This window comes from Dendropsophus ebraccatus, chromosome 4, assembly GCF_027789765.1.
Source record: "Dendropsophus ebraccatus isolate aDenEbr1 chromosome 4, aDenEbr1.pat, whole genome shotgun sequence".
Taxonomy (NCBI): Eukaryota; Metazoa; Chordata; class Amphibia; order Anura; family Hylidae; genus Dendropsophus; species Dendropsophus ebraccatus.
In genome coordinates this window covers 18,028,230-18,044,779 of record NC_091457.1, presented here as the reverse complement: position 1 = coordinate 18,044,779, position 16,550 = coordinate 18,028,230, and the positions used below count along the sequence as shown (strand labels likewise).

The 16,550-nt window shown below is 42.0% G+C and overlaps 1 protein-coding gene across 1 annotated transcript; it reads right to left on the bottom strand.

Moving 5' to 3' along the window:
- Positions 1–4,166: 4,166 nt before the first annotated feature.
- FGF3 (fibroblast growth factor 3) lies at positions 4,167–13,606 on the bottom strand. Its single transcript, XM_069968133.1, has 3 exons — positions 13,333–13,606; positions 9,458–9,561; positions 4,167–4,608 (listed from the first exon to the last, which is right to left on the bottom strand). The coding sequence occupies exons 1-3, from the start codon at positions 13,604–13,606 to the stop codon at positions 4,276–4,278; spliced, it is 711 nt and encodes a 236-aa protein (XP_069824234.1). The 3' UTR covers positions 4,167–4,275.
- Between the last annotated feature and the right edge of the window lie 2,944 nt (positions 13,607–16,550).

The window sequence follows — 16,550 nt, the reverse complement described above, 5'->3', positions numbered from 1 at the left end:
AAAGGATATACCATAATGAAACGTTGCACCAATGGAAATTAAGGAGACGGAGAGGAAGTCGTTACAGAGAATTAGAGGGCAAATTGCAGCTTTGCTGGAAGTATTTATTAACATTCCGTGTAACAGGACGCAGTGACTTCACTAGGGTTCCCATGCTCCGTGCCTTCTGGTTCTTTTAACCCTTACACCACCATTTTGGTGACTACAAAAAATTTTTTAAAAAACTTTTTGTGGAGAAGATGTAGTTGTCTCCACTCAGTTGCCATTTCTTATACCGGAGCTTGTCTATCCCCACAAATCTTCTTCATACTTTCACTTTAAATAAAATTTTCCGAGCTGTGTGTTTACTCCGGGTGTAATAAGAACCGCATGGAGGCCGCTATGGGAAACATGCCTCGCAGCGAAAACCTGGAATGAGGGTTTACGACTTAATGTGGGATTTTTATTAGTTGTTGATAATAAATGAGATAATAGGTTTTGTTTTCCACTTTAGTGAGATGTTTGCGGAGCAACGTGTCCGAGTAATGTCGTGGCTCTGATTCTTCTTCTTCACGTAATACTATGTGCGTTATGTAGAGCTACAGGATTAATATATTTCTAGGGTCCAGAGTTCTAGGACCTTAGAACCTAATGGAAAGTAATAGGAGGAGATTTATCAGACATGGTGTAGAGTAATACTGTCTCAGTTGCCCCTAGCAACCAATCAGATTCCACCTTTCATTCCTCACAGACTCTTTAGAAAATAAAAGGTGGAATCTGATTGGTTGCTAGGGGCAACTGAGCCAGTTTCACTTTACACCATGTTTGATAAATCTCCGCCATAGTCTCCAAATTTGTCAAAGTCTTCTGCTCAACCCTTGAAGCCCATTATTTTGTCCACATTACAGGGATATTCCACTCAAACATAGCTTTTAATATGTTAGTGCCCATGGTGAGACTAACAATTCCTTCCATACTTGTTATTATCTATTCAGTCTCCTTCTTCCTGTTCTGAGCTGCTGCTTTCTGCAGAAAACACAAAAATCTGTGTGTAAGCTTTTTTCTCTGTCTCCCCTCCTCCCCCCTCCCTTCTGAGACATCTATTGTAAACAAGTCCCTGGCAGGCTTTATCTGCAACATTGTAGCTTGTTTGTAATGCTGGGAATGTTATTCTAAGGTCAAGTTGCTAATAAACTCACTGTGATTAACCCTCCCAGTATTACAAAGAAGCTACAATATTGCAGATAAAGCCAGTTAGGGACTTGTTTAGATCAGCCGTTTCAGAAGGGAGGGGGGAGGAGGGGGAGATGGAGAGAAAAGCTCACACACAGATTTTTGTGTCTTCAGCAGGAAGCAGCAGCTGAGAAGTGGGGGAAGGAGACTGAATAGAGAATAACAAGTATGGAAGGAATTGTTAGTCTCACCATGGGCTGCGACATATCAAAACATATGTTTGAGCAGAATACCCCTTTGAGATCCTCCAGTACTCTGGTAGGTCTGTCTGACTACTGGTTGATAATAGGATATGTATATACTGTACTGTATAGTATATAGGCAATAATAAACATTGTCATACTTTCATGAACCATATGGCACATAATAGACAGGAGTTAAAGGGTTTGTTTGGTTAGATATACCCCTGGCAAATATCTGGGGCAAATCACACTCAGCCATAAATACCCCTTTGAGTATTACATGGTATCCAGGGCAAATGAATGGTTTGAGTTTTGGAGTCTTTTACATTAGAAGGGCAGGACGGGTGATCCAATGGTTGTTCAAGGCTTATTTAAGGGGTAGTTCACAAAAAGAAAATCTTTCAAATCAACTGGTGCCAGAAAGTGCAAGAAATTTGTAATTTACTTCTATTAAAATTTACTTCTATTAAAATCTCAAGTCTTCCAGTACTTATCAGCTGCAGTATGTCCTGCAGGGAGTGGTGTATTCTCTCCAGTCTGACACAATGCTCTCTGCTGCCACCTCTGTCCATGTCTGGAACTGTCCAGAGCAGCAGAAAATCCCCATAGAAAACATCTCCTGCTCTCCAGACTGTAAAGAATACCACTTCCTGCAGCAGGACATACAGCAGCTGATAAGCACTGTAAGACTTTGCAGCCCTTGTTTAAGCACCATACTTTACCTAAACATGTTGCAGGGCTTCTCCTGCGCTCCCCGGCGCAGCAGCAGCTTCTGTGCAGCCTGTCTGAGCTGACAGACCGCTCAGCCAATCACTGGCTGCGGCAGTCCTGGCCAGTGATTGGCTGAGCGGTCTGTCAGCTAAGACAGGCCACACCGAAGCTGCTGCTGCGCGCGGGACTGGGAGGAAGAAGAAACGCAGGAGAAGCTTAGGTAATGTATGGTGCTTGTGAAACCGTTGGTCGCCCACCGCGCATCGCTAAACCTAAATAAATGATCAGACGATGACACAATCATCGGCCGATCGTTGTCTCTATTCCATGAGTCGGCTGATAGGACCCTTAGATTGTGAGTCTCAGACGGACTGGTCTGAGTGGTAATTATGTTGGCACTATATAAATATAGGAAACTAGGCACAAGTTGTCAGTCGTAAAGTTTCTCAGTAGTATTGAGCGCACTTGTTGAACTGTTCAGGTTCGGCAACATTCTCCTAAAGGGAACGCTCGACATTGAGAAGGTCATAGGCTTTATCTAGTTTTTCCTGGCAGCCCTGGGGCAGCATCCAACTTTTCCAGCCGCCAGGAGTTAAATGGCGAGCATTCGAGTTCGGAGAACATTGCCAAACCCAAACAATTCGGCAAGGCCGTCCAACACTATTTCTCAGCACTTGCCAGATTTAAAAACTGCAGAGAAGCCAATGCATATACTTGGGCCCAGGTCCGAATTCTAGTTTTTCCACTTTCCACACAATTTCAAACACCATTCTTGCGTCACGTATTCCAAATGATCAACTTAGTCAATATTAATAAATATATTTTAATACTTGCCCTCCTGTACAACCCTTAACTTTGTTTCCAATATCTAATGTTAGTGACTTGTCGATGCATCGTAGCATAATAGGGCCGGCGAACAATACACAGATACAGTCTTCTAATGGAATGTGAGGTAGACCGAACCACTGTCCAGAGCGCGGTGTCCTGATATCGGGAAGAAGCAGATGGAAGGAAAGGTAATAATAACATCTCATCCAGAGATACTTGTCTTTCAGTCATTGTAAGGGAAGACATTTATAGGTTGAGCCAATTCATAAACTGGAGGTATGAGTACCCCAAGGCTTGGTAGTTCCTCAAGTTCCTCGAATTCATACCGTATATACAGTCATCCCTCACTTAACAGTTACACTTCACTTTGGCTTTGACCATTGTAAAAGTGATTGGCCAGTTGGTATCCAAGCTCCACAGCAATGGTGGGTCATGGATTCTCTTATGGTAGTCAAGAAATTCAATACCTTGGTCTTGGAAGACCCTTGGTGGAGGTGGAGGAGGCCTTGGTGGAGGTAAAGGAGGAAACTTTCAGAGACAATTTACAGACATTTTGTTACGTAAACCAAGCTGTCATGTTGGTGACCAAGCTCTACAGCAATGGTGGGTCATGGATTCTTTTATGGTAGTCAAGAAATTCAATACATTGGTCTTGGAAGACCCTTGGTGGAGGTACAAGGAGGGAACTTTCAGGGACAATTTACAGACATTTTGTAAAGTAAACCAAGTTGTCATGTTGGTAACCAAGCTCTACAGCAATGGTGGGTCATGAATTCTCTTAAGGTAGTCAAGGAATCCAATGGCTTGGTCTTGGAAGACCCTTGGTGGAGGTAGAGAAGACCTTGGTGGAGGTGCAAGGAGGAAACTTTCAGGGACAATTTACAGACATTTTGTAACGTAAACCAAGCTGCCATGTAAGTGTAGATGTAATAATACATCTTGGGTTTGCATAATGTTGTAAAGTGAGACATGACTGTATTAGGGTGTGTCAACCCCCCACCCCCACCCCAAAGTGACCAGATTGCAGGTACAATGTTATCAGCTGAATATTGGTCCTTCACCTTGATGACCCTACAGTGACACGTATAGGTTATGACCAATACAATCTGTAACCAGTATTGAGACTGACTAGCCAATGACCACTAGTGGGTCCACCATGTTAGCAGACTCAATAATAAATTATTAAGTATCCATGCATCATGAAGAGACCAATGGAATACATATAGTCCTAAAAGTGAGGTAATCCATGATAGGCTCTATAATGTAATAGCTGTCGAAGTTCACGAGTATAGAATTCTTGTCCGCACAAGATCGGGAAGACCTTCCTTCATGACTCGTCTCCTCAATGTCCTCTTCGCTGTCTGCCATTGTTTCTCTGTGACTTTGGAATACTTTCTCTATGTTTTCCATTGGTGTGAAATAACCTCACAGCGTCATGGTCCTTGTTGTCCAGTACTCTCGGTAGGAAAAGGGAGGATTTTTGAGTCCTCCGCGTCTTAAAACCTCTTCGGGGTCGTCCTTTGCCGTTAATAGACAAATACCAGAGTCTTTCCGCGCTGGCCTTGCGTTTTGTCCCAGCTCCATTCGGAACTGTCCTGTGTAATCGGGACGCATATGTATTATATCCAAGTTCGTGGATCCTTTCTACAAACTCACATTCGGGGTTGTAGATCTCCTGAAATAGAACGTGAACAGCAAATGAGTAAGATGGAATGATTAAGAACAACAATGTATTCTGTATCTAAGTTGGTCCACAAGGGCAAGAAGAGGTGAACCCATTTTTTCTTGGAAAACCATGAAAACATCTATATCAGTGGAGCAAGAAAATGAGTCACAACCGCTTTCGGCTCTGATTTCGTTGACCAATACATCAATAGTCTGACCGTCAATATTGATCGTGAGACTGAATGTTCCTCATTTTTCAATCCTTTTTGTTGAGTTTTCCAAAAAGAAAACAATTGCAGGTTATCCCAATGTTACCACTCTCATTGATCAACCTGTAATCTGCAAGAGTTAGGGTCCTATTCCAGGGGCCGATGGGGGCCCGATCATAATGTAAACGAGCGCCGATCTGCTAGATCAGTGCTCCTTTACTGGGCCTATTGCACAGCCCAATAATCGTTTAGCGAGGGCTGCAGGGACATCGTTACCGATGTCCTTGTAGCCCTTGTTTAAACACCATACTTACCTAAGCATGTTGCAGGTCTTCTCCTGCGCTCCTTCTGCCTCCCGGTCCCGTGCGCAGCAGCAGCTTTGGTGCGGCCTGTCTGAGCTGACAGACCGCTCGGCCAATCACTGGCCGTGGCGGTCCTGGCCAGTGATTGGCTGAGTGGTCTGTCAGCTAAGACAGGCCGCACTGAAGCTGCTGCTGCACGCGGGACAGGGAGGAAGAAAGAGCGCAGGAGAAGACCTGCAACATGCTTAGGTAAAGCATGGTGCTTGTGAAATCATTGGTTGCCCGCCGCGCATCGCTATTCCACGCAGAGATGCGCGGTCGGTGCCTGATGATTTTAGGTTTGAACCTAAATAAATAATCAGCCAATTACAGAATCATCGGCTGATCGTTGTCTCTATTTTATCGCTCCGTGGAATTGGACCCTTAGATTCCTCTGCAGCACCACCACTGGTGAACTGAGATATTACATGTCCAAAACAATGGTAAATTTTAAAGGAGAAGTCCATCGGATTATAAAATCCTGCAGCCGGGGAGGGGTAAATTACTACTTACTAACTTAGTAATCACTTTACCCCCTACTGGCTGCTGGATTATATAATCCGCCGGACTTCTCTTTAAAAAAAAAAGGGATATTCCAGCCACAGAAGTCAGCGATTAAGGGCAATAAAGAAACAAAGGCATACTCATCTACCCTGATCTTCTGCAGATTGCATTCCCCACTGCTCACCATTGCTTTCTGACTTCTCTTATGTGTCATCCTTACAGGAATTGATCACTTAAGCAATCACTGATGCAGACATGCCCCACCTCAACCAGCGACTGGTAGTGCAGTCAGTTCCTTCAGGGACAACACATTACAGGAACCAGGAAGGAGCAGTGAGTAGTGGGGACCGGGAGCCGTTGGAAGCTGCAGGGGATCAGGGCAGGTGAGTATGTTTTTTTTTTTTTATATCTGGAGGCTAAAATACCATGTTTTGAATTATTTAATATGTTTTCTTACCAACATTCAGCTAATGTGAGTTTTCTGTCTATTTTTTTTCAGCTTTTTTTTTTTTTACTACCTTTTTACTATTACTCCACAACCAGTGATAGAAGGGCAGCAGCAATTCTCACCTTGAACATCCTAAGGCATTAGCTGATAAGATAGGGAGAGAGGCTTTTATCGACAGCTCACGTTACCTTATTTCCATAAACAGATAAGGTGACTAAACAAACTGACCTGTCACCCTTTGAGTAATCGCTATATTCTACAATGGGTTTTCAGCCACGCCGCAGCTTCTGTTCACATGTGATGTTTTTAGATCTCAAACATCATGGTGTCCGGACAGCATTACAGTGACGGCCGTCTATCCTATCTAGCCTTGGGGGTGGTCACTGTAATGTGATGGACTGATATACAAAGGAGTGAATGACAACATTACCATCACATTCATCAGCATGACAATCCCCGGCTCTACCCAATACACAACATGTTATGTCCTGTACAATCCCCGACCCCAATGTTTTCACTGGTGGACACACAATACGACTGGAAACTATAAATGGCGTCTAGGCTAGGACTAAAGCCCCTATTACACCGGGCGATTCGGAGGAGCAAGCGAGCAATTACCTGTCCGGTCAGCGCTCGCTTGCTCCTCATTCCCCGCTTGCTGCCGGCACTATTACCCACATCGACAGCGAGCGGGTAAGAGCTGAGGGAGGGAGCCGCGGGGAGCTGCTCCCATAGAAGCGGTCTACACAGGGTGACGGCAGCAGATCACTGCTATCCTTATTGTTGATATTTCAATATGTTGAAAGACAACGATCGGCCGACATTGTGCATGTCGGCTGATCGCTGTCTTCTATTACACGAGACGATTATCGGTCAAATGTGGCCGATAATCGCTTCATGTACTAGGGCCTTAAACCTAGAATTTTAATATTGCCTCCCTACAAATTTAGATTAAAAAATGTAATCAAATGGGGTTAGACTGCAATACCGGACTCAGCCTATACACTAGAGCGGCGCTGTTTGTTTTAATTTTCTATTTTCTACATTCAAAAAAAAGGGTTATGATCTCTCTCAATAATGAACATATAGGGGGGATTTATGAAGGGGGATTTATTAAATTAAGCCCTACTCCCTTTTCCCCGGCTGGATTCACAAAGAGGTGCATGCCTCTTAGTAAATCCGGTCGAGCGCCCAAACCTGTGCCCAGTGGATACCAAATCTAAACCTCCTTCCAAGCAGGTGTAAAGCATGATAAATGCGGCGTGGGAGGAGACCACACCTCCTTCCCACTTTGCCTCACTACCAGACCCCCCCCAGTTCCCCCTGCCCGGGCGAGCGGGGGATATGGCAGGCGTACGCTAGGGAGAAGGGGAATCTGCTCCTTCTCCCTGGCGTACGCCCCTGCCAGAACATTGATAATCCATAGTGATCCAAGTCAATGTAGTTGGAACCTGAACCTCTTAAACCCTGGTCTAGCCCCAAACTAGAGAACCATGTTACTGTATGTATATATATATATATATATATATATATATATATATATATGTATGGGTTAGATTGGCTTACCAGAGTACCAGAGGGCCCAAACTAGGAAGAAAAGTCAGTGTCTGACTCTAGTAAGAAGTCCTAGGACATGACTGGGAATGTAGGCCACGCCAGACAGAAGGAGTGTTTTACCCATAGAGAGTTGTCTTACATTCCCAGTCATGTCCTAAGGTTTCTTTTCAGACACTGACATCCACTGACATACTCCCAGTGGAGTATGAATGGCCTATAAGCGTTTTTTAATGATTGCAAACGAGATCGTTATCGTTAACCTGAAATCGTCCACCGGATTACATAGAATGATAGTCGTTAGTTACGATCATTAGTTATGTCAGTTACTGCGATCGTTTAGGGTGGTATTACACAGGCAGATGGGGGCCCGATAATACCTGTAAACGAGCGCCGATTTGCTAGATCGTCGCTCGTTTACTGGGCCTATCACACAGCCCGATAATCGTTTAACAAGGGCTGCAAGGACAGCGTTACCGATGTCCTTGCAGCCCTTGTTTGAACTATATACTTTACCTATCCACGCTCCAGGGCTACTGCTGCGATCCGCTTCTTTCCGGGTCCGGCGCGCTCTAGCTTCAGAGCGGCCTGACAGGCCACTCTGAAGCTAGAGCGCGCGGGACTCGGAGAAGAAAACCGCAGGAGCAGCTCTGAAGCGTGGATAGGTAATGTATATCGCCAGTCGACGGCCGCGCACTGCTATTACAAGTAGCGGTGCGCGGTTGGCGCCCGACAAATATAGGTTCTAAGCTATATCAATGATCAGCCGATGACAACGATCATCGGCTGATTGTTGTCTTTATTACACGGAACGATAAACGGACTATTATCGTTCCGTGTAATAGTACCCTTACTCCATCTAATCCCAGCAAAAGAAGGAACGATGCGGAATTACCCGGAAACGATTAGCGAACAATCGTTTAAATTCGAACTACATAATGATTTTCCGCACGATAATCGTCCCGTATAATTAGGCCCGACACTCTGCTCAAGGAGAAACATCCCTTAAGTTTCAAAAGTAAAGAAAAAAGTCTCACTTTCCAAAAACAGCGCCACTCCTGGCCATGGGCCCTGCCTGGTATTGCAGCTCGTAAAAGAATGTGGCTGAACCTGATGGTAAAAGTGAAGATCAAACCTGTCCCCTCGGATTTTTCCACCCAGGTCAGAAGGGCCTTGTGGTCAATTACACTTGGGCCAGTTTCGCTCCCACTTCTTTGTTCTCTCCTTCCTCACTACCCAATAAAGGACTGGGACCTATGGGTGGCGCTATTTATACTGTTTTTTTTTTTTTTATCTCTCTTTGGGACATTTATGGTGCGTTCACACCTACAGGATCTGCAGCTGATTTTCTGCAGCAGATTTCATTTAAATAACTGAACACAGCATCAGATCTGCTGCAGATCCTGTAGGTGTGAACGCACCCTTAAAAGAATATTATGAAAACCAACTTGTTTCATATATTATTAGTTTGATGTCTTTGTCTCCTTAAAGGGAAGCGTTAAAGCCCCACGTTTTCATGTCGTCTAAATGGTGCGGGTATTTGGCAGGTTGCAGTGTCCGTAAAACAAACACGACACATTAGATCCTAAGGAAGTTCTGTCATGTGTACTGGGACTGTGTGTTTTTGGCTTTCCGTGGATTACTCCATCTCCTCTCTCTCTCCGCCAAACCCCAAGCCGATAGAAGTAAAACAAACACAAGACCATGCAGGCAGAGCTACTGTTGCAAAAAGAAGTAAAGACTTGGGTTCCTGGGATTTAGCTTGGAGGAGTAAAAGGTGTTTGAGCATTTCAGAGTACTCACTGAGGCGTAAAGTCTCCCTCTTTTGTTCATAGCCAGGTATCTCCCGGAGAACAGTCCTTTGATGGCGACAATTCCCACATCCACCGCGGTTATTTCTAGAATACCTTGAAATAAACAAAACAACATTATTTAATCCCCTTCAGCCCAAGCATTACCTCATGTACCTTCCCACATAATCTTATTGAATTGAAGGAGATGTATATAATGTTTTTTAAAAAATTTTTTTGTATTTTTAAGTTATAGTTTAAAAAAGGCCATATTGGACCCTTTAAATACAGTATATTTATTTATATTTATTTATTTATTATATTATATATTTATTTATATAAGAAAAGGAGGATGGTCCCAGCACTCCGAAAGTAAAAATTAAAACTTTATTTCATATCAAAAAATAGAGAATATAAACAGAGCTCATGTAGAGGCTGCTAGGAAAACCAATGCGTTTCGCGCGCAAGTGCGCTTATCCATGATTAAGTGCTCATGCGCGCGAAACGTGTTGGTTTTCCTAGCAGCCTCTACATGAGCTCTGTTTTTATTCTCTCTTTTTTCATATGAAATAAAGTTTTAATTTTTACTTTCGGAGTGCTGGGACCATCCTCCTTTTCTCATTTTTTGCTGAACCAACGCAGGACCCGTGCACCCTCCATCATTGACCGATATCCATTCAACCATTGGAGGTGAGCTGACAACCATTGTTGTTTATTTATATATTATATGTTTATATATATTATATGTTTAGTTATTTATATTTTTATTATATATTTATTTATATGTTTATTATATATTTATTTATTTAATATTAATTCCTCATTCCCAAATTTTCCGGATGATAACTGTTTGTAATCCCCCCCCCCGCCTCCCCAATGGCAGATCTCACTTATCACTATGGGGATGATAATAGGAATAAGAAAAAAGCTGAAACAAAGATCCCATGCTGTGCTAGTTAAATAAAATGATCCATTGTAATCCGTTTATTGTCATTGACGTCAATGGGATAATGGGGGTGAACAAAAAATGAGATCAGTCATGATCAGTTGTGATCAGCTGCTCAATATGGTTTTCAATCCGTCACCATCAGATGATGACTGATCATGACGGATTCCACTCCCCCACCCCCCTTCCTTGACTTTAATGGTCGATTTATAGACTTTTGCCAAGTGGGTTGAAAAAATGGTAGTTTATTTTTCTGGTCAATTATAGAACAAAATTTAAAAAAAAAAAAAAGTTTTTAGGGAAACTCCTGATCCATCTCAATCCACGATGATCCTTTTATTGTAACACTGAGGTCAATAGGTGAAGGATTTGACAACTGATGCACAAAATGAGAACGCTTTGCATCAGTTTTTCGTGATTTTTTTTTTTCTCTTAACCATTGATTTCAATGATGTCAAATCTGACCCTGACTGAAGGGTCAAGTTTTTTCTTTCTTAAGGGGCAAAAAACTTTATTTGTTTATTTTCATTCAGTTGATAATTGGTATCCATTGTGAATTGATTATCAGTTATTCAATCTGACTAAATTTGAAAAATTGCAAAAATGTAAATATTTGTCATTTGTAAATTCAATTTTTTTTTTCAAAAAATTCCAAAAATATTCACTAAATCTGTTACATTTTAAAAACTGAAGGTCCTCCATGGCCACTCACATGATACCCTTAAAGTAAGTGGCCCTCTGCATCCATTCTGGTTGACCATTCTATGTAACTTTAAAAGCTTTCCCTAAGACCAGCTTCCTTTTAGGAAATCGTGGTTTTCCCCTCACTCCTCCCCGAGCCTTTGAGGTTTCCTAATCTTTGTTTGCCATCAAAAGGAAGAGTATAAACGTTTTAGAAGTTTTTCGGGGGGATTAGAAAAACAAATGCAATATTTGGCAGGGTATTAGTGGCACACTTAGATCGATGGGGCAAAGGGAGTCAGGTTTAATCTTGACAATCCCAAATGTTAGGATAATGCATGACAACAAATAGGCGGCCCCGGTTAATTTGTTTTATTGAGTATAAGAAGCTTTAGCTAGACCTGAACGTATTCAGTGCCAGAGGGTCTTGTATATTGTTGCAGCCAGGCCTCCTAGGGGAGATCACCTTGTAATTTGTTACAGGGACTGCTTCATCGTGTTTCTGCCGCTATTTAAAAAGCATGTCCAAATGTGGAGAATCGATTGGTGTGGGATATCAAACCCTCCTGAGCTGAGCTTGATCTAGCTTTATGGATCAATGTCTAAGTATTCTCTTACATTACCATATTGTGTCACTCCCTGGCTCCATTATGTCACTTTATGTAATTTATATGCACAAGGATAAGATTTTTTTCGCGGAAGTCCATATTATCGACATAGTACCATAATATATCATTACAGCTATCATGTATTAATAGAATAATATAATAAACAAGCTGCTATGTATATAACTTATACTTGGCTTCGGTATATTGACGATTTAATTTTACTTTTTCAACTTTATTTTATTAAAAAGATGCAGAAGAATAAGATTTTTTCACAGAAATCCATATTATTGACATATTACTATAATATATCATTACAACTATCATATATAAATATATAGATTAATATAATAAATAAACTGCTATGTATATAGATTATACTTGGCTTCGGTATATTGACGATTTAATTTTCATTTTTAACTATTTTATTGAAAAGATTTAAACTCTGCTATTGATTTGTATTGATCTTGGGTTAGGGCTATGTAAGATCCAATCCTGACCTTCAATCATGTGACCTGGTTGATGTAGCAGAGCTGAGTGTGTCATCAGTTTGTTCAGTCATTGAGTTAGGACAGCACTGTAGATGTACCAACAGTATAAGTAGGTGTTGGCAGCATGCATCAGCACGTGTTTGCCGGTATGTTCACACCTTGTCTATTTACTGTAGATTTGATCTGCAGCAAATGCACATGTGTGAACTTACCCTTAGGGTGCATTCACGCAGGACTGAAATTTTGCAGATTGTTGCGTTTTTTCCCCAATTATCTTCAACGGCATGTCAAAATCTCCAGCATATCCGAAGCAAAACTGACGCATATGTGAACAAAACCTAAGGTGCACTCGAATCAATATATTTACCCCCCCCCCCAGCAGATACGCAGTGTGTGAATGTCCCCCTATATCTGTAACAAACTCAGCTCTGCTACATTTCTACACACTAAGATGCTACAGACCTTAATGCCCTCAGTGGGGATGTGACAACTGAGCCTTGCGGCAGAGACGTTATCCTGCCTTTTGGCAAGAAGCTTTCAGGAGAGCCAAGACGGTGGACAAAACTCACTGAATGTAGTAACAGCATGCCGGACTAATCCATTGTTCTTGCTGCGACTGCCTTTTTTTTTTTTTAAACAAAAAAACACAGCTTATCTGCTCTTAAACAAATGACATGTTAGGAGAACCAGCTGAGGGATGAAGGTACATCCTTTCCCTCCAGGTTTATTGAGAGAAAGGCACAGTGAGAGGGAGATAATGCTTCGGCAGCTCATTCATTCCTACATCTTATGAATGAAATAAGAGACAGCATGAGAAAAGAGACTGGCAATGTCTCTCTATTAATCAGGAAAATGTTTGTTTCTACGTCTAGACCTCATAAAATAAGCTGCTTGGATCCCTTCCAGTCTTGGATCCCCAGCTGGCAGTATTTTATCCCATCGTACTATTAAAGGAACACATGGGAATTATTCTTTGTTACAATGTTGCAAATATTATTCTAAGGAATTTGTGTCAATATTTTGAATTGTTCTCTTACGTCGATGAATTCTATATAAATACCCCTAAGGCTATAATGGTTGTGTTAGTACCTCCTATATATATATATATATATATATATATTTGTATATATCCATATAAATGATAATATATTATAATGGCACTTACTGAAGATGCTGTTCTTCTCGAGCGTCCCGTTGATTTTGCCGTTCAGATGGATCTGTAGGTGATACTTAGTCGCACAATAAAGCTTCCTGTGTCGAGGCGCCCCTCCGAGGTGTTCGTAAACCCCACCGCGTCCTCCCGCATCTCTTCTTAGCCTGGGGTCACACAGTTTGCCTCCGGCACAAGGCACTTTAGCAGTACCAGACAAACCCTTAGCCCAGGATACCTGCCGACCAAGATCGAAACAACTGAGCAACAAGATCCAGATTATAACCATTGTGGCATGGCCGAAATACTGAAGGCTGGAAGGCTGGAAGCAAATGTCACAAGGGGTCCCATTAAAGAAGTCTTGTTAGCAGCTCTTCTAAGTAGCAAGTCACACTACTCTGATGCACGAGACATCGGAAGCGTTATCTGACCTTTTATCTGTCTCGTCTTGATCTTCTAAGTAAATAGATGTCAAAGGAAGAGGCCACAGGTTCATGGATTAGGAGCAGCGTTCAGGGTTTAACCATCTCCCAAGTGATGCCTTCTAAATTTTATGAGTTTACAAGAAATAGTGGTGCTCGACCGCACTGAAATAAAAGCCCCCCCCCCCCCCCTCCCCTTGCAACAATAGACAGATCCCGACCAATTGATACAAAGGAGGCAGGCAAGGTATCAGTCTTGTGTGAACTAAAAGTGCAGGCTGGATAAAATTACACAGCACTACTTACAGTGGCTCAGTGCAAAGAAGAAGAAAAAAAAAAAAAAACACATCACAAAGAGTCAGCAGCCCGTCGGAGGATAGGGTTTGTGTCCAGCTCTGCCTTTTCAAAGATCCCCCCAAAAAAAGAACAATTCTGCATAGGAAAATTTTACATTGGAGAATGGTCCCTGCTCCTATCAATCCCCCCCGGATCACAATGTGTGACAACCAGGATGACGGATGCTGCAAAGTAACAACCTGGGGAAATCGCTCCTTAAAATGCACATGTGAATGGCGCATATAAAAAGGAAGCAGACGTGGGTTGTTGGGAGAAGCTGTGCCTCTGTTTTAACCCAAATTGAAAGGCAATTTATTTCCATTGTAAAGAACCTTCCCTTCAGGTCAATTTGTTAGTATCAGTGAGACTAATGAGCTTTCACTGGATAGAAGAGGAGAAAAAGAAGAAGAAGATGAAGAAGAAGTGTTTATTCATTGCCTGGACAGGAATATTTATGGCCCATATCCGGTGGACACTTAAAGGGGTTGTCCATGTCTAAAATCGAGCAGAGAGTAAAGCATATATATGTTAATTAAGCATCTAACTCACCAGGACGGCTATGGGGCACCTCCTCGCACAAGGTGTAACACGGAGGAAGAAGCATCCAGCGAACACTGTCACCGTATATAGAAGCCGGTGTCTATAAAAATGCCACAAGCGGGGCTCGACCTTGACGCGTTTCAGCCCTTAGTCATGAGAAGAGATTGTCTAAGCTTGAAACGTGTCGGGATCATGGTATTTTTATGGAGGCTTGCTTGTATACAATAAAGATTTACATGGTCTGGTTTTAACTAACGCAGTTCAAGCCTGAATGGCGCTTGGGGGGTTGGGATGGGTTCACAGTGCAGCAAATCTGACTTATATGCATGTACAGGGATGGGCACCATTGACTTTCAAAGGGATAGTTCTCAAAAAAAATTCTTTTAAATGACACAGTGACAGATGAAAGTGACATAGATTTGTAATTTAATTCTTCCAGTACTTATCAGCGGCTGTATGTCTTGCATGAAGTAATATTCTTTCCAGTCTGCAGAGAAGGAGAGGTTTTCTATGGGGATTTGCTGCTGCTCTGGACAGTTCCTGACATGGACAGAGGTGGCAGCAGAAAGCACTGTGTCAGACTGGAAAGAATACACCACTTCCTGCAGGACATACAGCTGCTGATAAGTACTGGAAGACTGGAGATTTTTAAATATAAGTAATTTACAAATCAATATAACTTTCTGATACCAGTTGATTTGGAGTTCCCCTTTAAGATGCAGGGCTATTCCCTATTAAAACAAATGGCAGCATGGTAGATGCCCGATGTGGTCTATCAGGCACCACTGGTATCAGTCATATTTAAATTACGGATCTATATAAGTTTCTGAAACCAGCTGATTTGGAAAAAAAAAACTTTACGTCAGAGTACCCCTTTATAGGCCTAAAGGTGGTATAAAACTAAAAAGATTAACTATATACTCACCTATCCAGGGTCCCCATAGGTGTTTAATTGTCAAGTGTTTAAAAATTTATATAGCAAGACAGCTTACAAGATTCTCTTTTTGAACTTTACTCATTGCATTGCAAAAAAAAAAAAATGTAAAGAAAAAGGTTAAAAAAAAAGTAAAGAGAAAAAAAATTCCGCTTCATTGGCTTATAAGGTTTTTTAACAGCCCCCTCCCTGTTCTAATGTTATTAGTCATGACTCATAGACCAATATTGACTCACGGCCAGTTCTAGGATAATCCTTATTACTTCACCCATAGAGTGCTTAACCTTAACATAGACTAATATGAGGGGAATCCTCCGACCACTCCAGGGTCATTTACATCTTAACCTGTGATGGGACGTGTAGCAGGGGGCTGAGTGCTTCTCACCTGGTTAGTAAATATAGAGCTGGGGTAATTCCGTCAGTATATTGACATAGGTGTCATTCATACTCATGGTATTAGAAAACTGAACACAAGTTTGTGCTGGATCACCAGAGAACAGACATATCCTCGAAGAACAGGCATGATGGGAATTTTAGTTGGAGGGTCTTGGGTTTCTCACTACTATACTAAAGCAATGGTTGACAATGGACGAGACCGTTCAAACATTTTTGTTTATTAGATATAGAAAAAATTGTTGAGTCCCAAATCGCATCAGTATTAATATTCTGCACATACTGACCCTATCTCTATCATCACTAACAGCAGGGGTGCTCCGCCACCTCAATCATCGGCTGTCCCCCTAACCAGACCCTAATATTCCCCAAAAGTCCACATGATAGGGGACATATTGTTCAGTAACATAATTCTAGATTTCTTGTCTCGACGTGTTTCTCCTTTTTAAATGAGAAGGTTTCTCAGGGGGCTCAGATCCAAAACTAAATTAGATCAAACCAAACGTGAAGTGAGGAGGTTAAGATTCATATCACAGAGAATATTAAAGGAACGGGGGACTGCAGAACCAAGGCAGGTTAGCAAGCTTGGGGCTATTTAGTTTGGAGAA

Bases quoted from the DNA above. Each gene is read 5' to 3' on its own strand.
- FGF3 (XM_069968133.1), bottom strand. From the start codon at position 13,606: ATGGTTATAATCTGGATCTTGTTGCTCAGTTGTTTCGATCTTGGTCGG. The intron at 9,562-13,332 runs GTAAGTGCCATT...GTTTATTTCAAG, and splicing joins CGAGAAGAACAGCATCTTCA to GTATTCTAGAAATAACCGCG. The intron at 4,609-9,457 runs GTGAGTACTCTG...GTTCTATTTCAG, and splicing joins GAGGGAGACTTTACGCCTCA to GAGATCTACAACCCCGAATG.